Raw genomic sequence first — 1972 nt, 5'->3', positions numbered from 1 at the left:
TTGCAGAGATAGAGCTGTAAGTGACAGGGAGGGATCCTGTGATCCCTCCACACATGCGCTGCCCAGCTCTGCTCTTCGGAGCAGAGATGACAGCATTGGATTTTTTCGGAACTTGTTAGATTTGAGCTGGGAGCAGTCACCATACTGTTGAATGTCAACTACTCCTAAAAACGAAGATGAGTGCAAAGCAGCAGATATCCACGATATCTGCTGCAATGCACCTTTCATAAATTTGCGGAGGACACCCAGGAAGCTTAATTTGCCGGTAAGAGCACTATCATGCTTTCTTAAATATACCCCATGGTGAGAGACAGAGGGTAGATAAAGGAGAGGGAATGGAAGGACTGCATGGAGTGGAGGAGGGGTATATGAGAAGGGGAGGGGAGCATGAGGGAACAAAGAGTTGTGCGTGTTTATGATGACCACAGTTTAGCTTAAAAAGGAACAAAAAGATTGTAACTGTGCTCTAACACTGCCCACAAATTATGTTACATGTGAAAACTTAAGTTGTGTTATTTTATGTGTCTCTGGATAAAAGGTAATCTGTCTGCTCTATATTGCTTGGCATCTGTGAGGATACCAGGGTAACGCATAGCCCATGTTTGTTGCCAGCTTACTGACTGGCCCAAAAGCAACCTTATTTGCCAAGCTATCACCTGCCTCAGAAAGGGAAACCTTTTGTCCTATGATATAACCCTGAGAGACCATATTCTAATGGCACGGTGACATACATGGTTATACTATACACGTGGAGCATTTTGGAGAAGTGTGACTGGCATATTTCAGAGAACAGGGGGACTCCAACGGGTACTGGACCTTTATTGATGCTGCTGGGTACTTGTGTGATGGATTGATATCGGCTTAGTTTTAAGAGAATACCAATAAAAATAAGAAAAAACTAAAATGTGAAGAAAGTGTTGACTGCAATTTCTGGCTGTTCGGTGGCAACAAATGATCGGCGGATCCCAATAACTGGTGGTGAGCATGGGGTTAATGGTGGCTGTTTTTCCCACACAGTAAATATAACATCTGTTTGAACGCTGCGTGGAAACAAAGTAATGCTTTCCCGCTCAAATTCATTCCCGAGTTGCTAATAAGACTTAGTATACCGTTGATCTGGGAAGTACGTTACTACTGGCGGGTTAATTTGAAATAGTCCACAGTTTATTTTAAGCCAATCAAAGGAGGGGGGAATGCTTAACTCATCCAATCATCGTGCAGCGCTATGTATAAATAGGATTGTTAAGCTGCCGTCTTTAATATTCATTATAATTTTGAATAATGGCTAGAACTAAGCAAACCGCTCGCAAGTCCACCGGCGGGAAAGCTCCCCGCAAGCAGCTGGCGACCAAAGCTGCCAGGAAAAGCGCCCCAGCTACTGGCGGCGTGAAGAAGCCTCACCGCTACCGTCCCGGCACTGTTGCTCTGCGAGAGATCCGCCGCTACCAGAAGTCCACCGAGCTGCTGATCCGCAAGTTGCCCTTCCAGCGCTTAGTACGTGAGATCGCCCAGGACTTCAAGACCGACCTGCGCTTCCAGAGCTCAGCAGTCATGGCTCTGCAAGAGGCCAGCGAGGCTTATCTGGTGGGGCTCTTCGAGGACACCAACCTGTGCGCCATCCACGCCAAGAGAGTGACCATCATGCCCAAAGACATCCAGCTGGCCCGCAGGATCCGAGGGGAGAGAGCATAGATACTCGTCCCTCCTACGTACACAGCACAAAGGCTCTTTTCAGAGCCACCAAATGCGCATTCGAACGAGCTGTATCCTCCCATCTACCCAGCTTTCCGACATTATATGACCTGGGAGGGGCGGGTGCTTTATACATGTTGAGATCTAAAACCTGTTTTAAAAGTTATCCCGTTTTTTTAAGTGTTACTGTAACGTCCCTAAAATTCATTTTAACAACAGTTCTCCCTTCGGTGCAGGACGAAACATTGCCTGGGTCTATACTGATTCCTAGAGTAACTAA

General features: G+C 46.6%; 1 protein-coding gene across 1 annotated transcript; it reads left to right on the top strand.

Annotated features, from left to right (window-relative positions):
• The first annotated feature begins 1279 nt into the window (after positions 1–1279).
• LOC142132755 (histone H3) lies at positions 1280–1744 on the top strand. Its single transcript, XM_075194440.1, has one exon. It carries the CDS (start codon positions 1282–1284, stop codon positions 1690–1692), a length of 411 nt encoding a protein of 136 aa, XP_075050541.1. The 5' UTR covers positions 1280–1281; the 3' UTR covers positions 1693–1744.
• The last annotated feature ends 228 nt before the right edge of the window (positions 1745–1972 follow it).

This window comes from Mixophyes fleayi, unplaced genomic scaffold, assembly GCF_038048845.1.
Source record: "Mixophyes fleayi isolate aMixFle1 unplaced genomic scaffold, aMixFle1.hap1 Scaffold_3665, whole genome shotgun sequence".
Taxonomy (NCBI): Eukaryota; Metazoa; Chordata; class Amphibia; order Anura; family Limnodynastidae; genus Mixophyes; species Mixophyes fleayi.
This window is presented reverse-complemented; position numbering and strand designations above follow the sequence as displayed.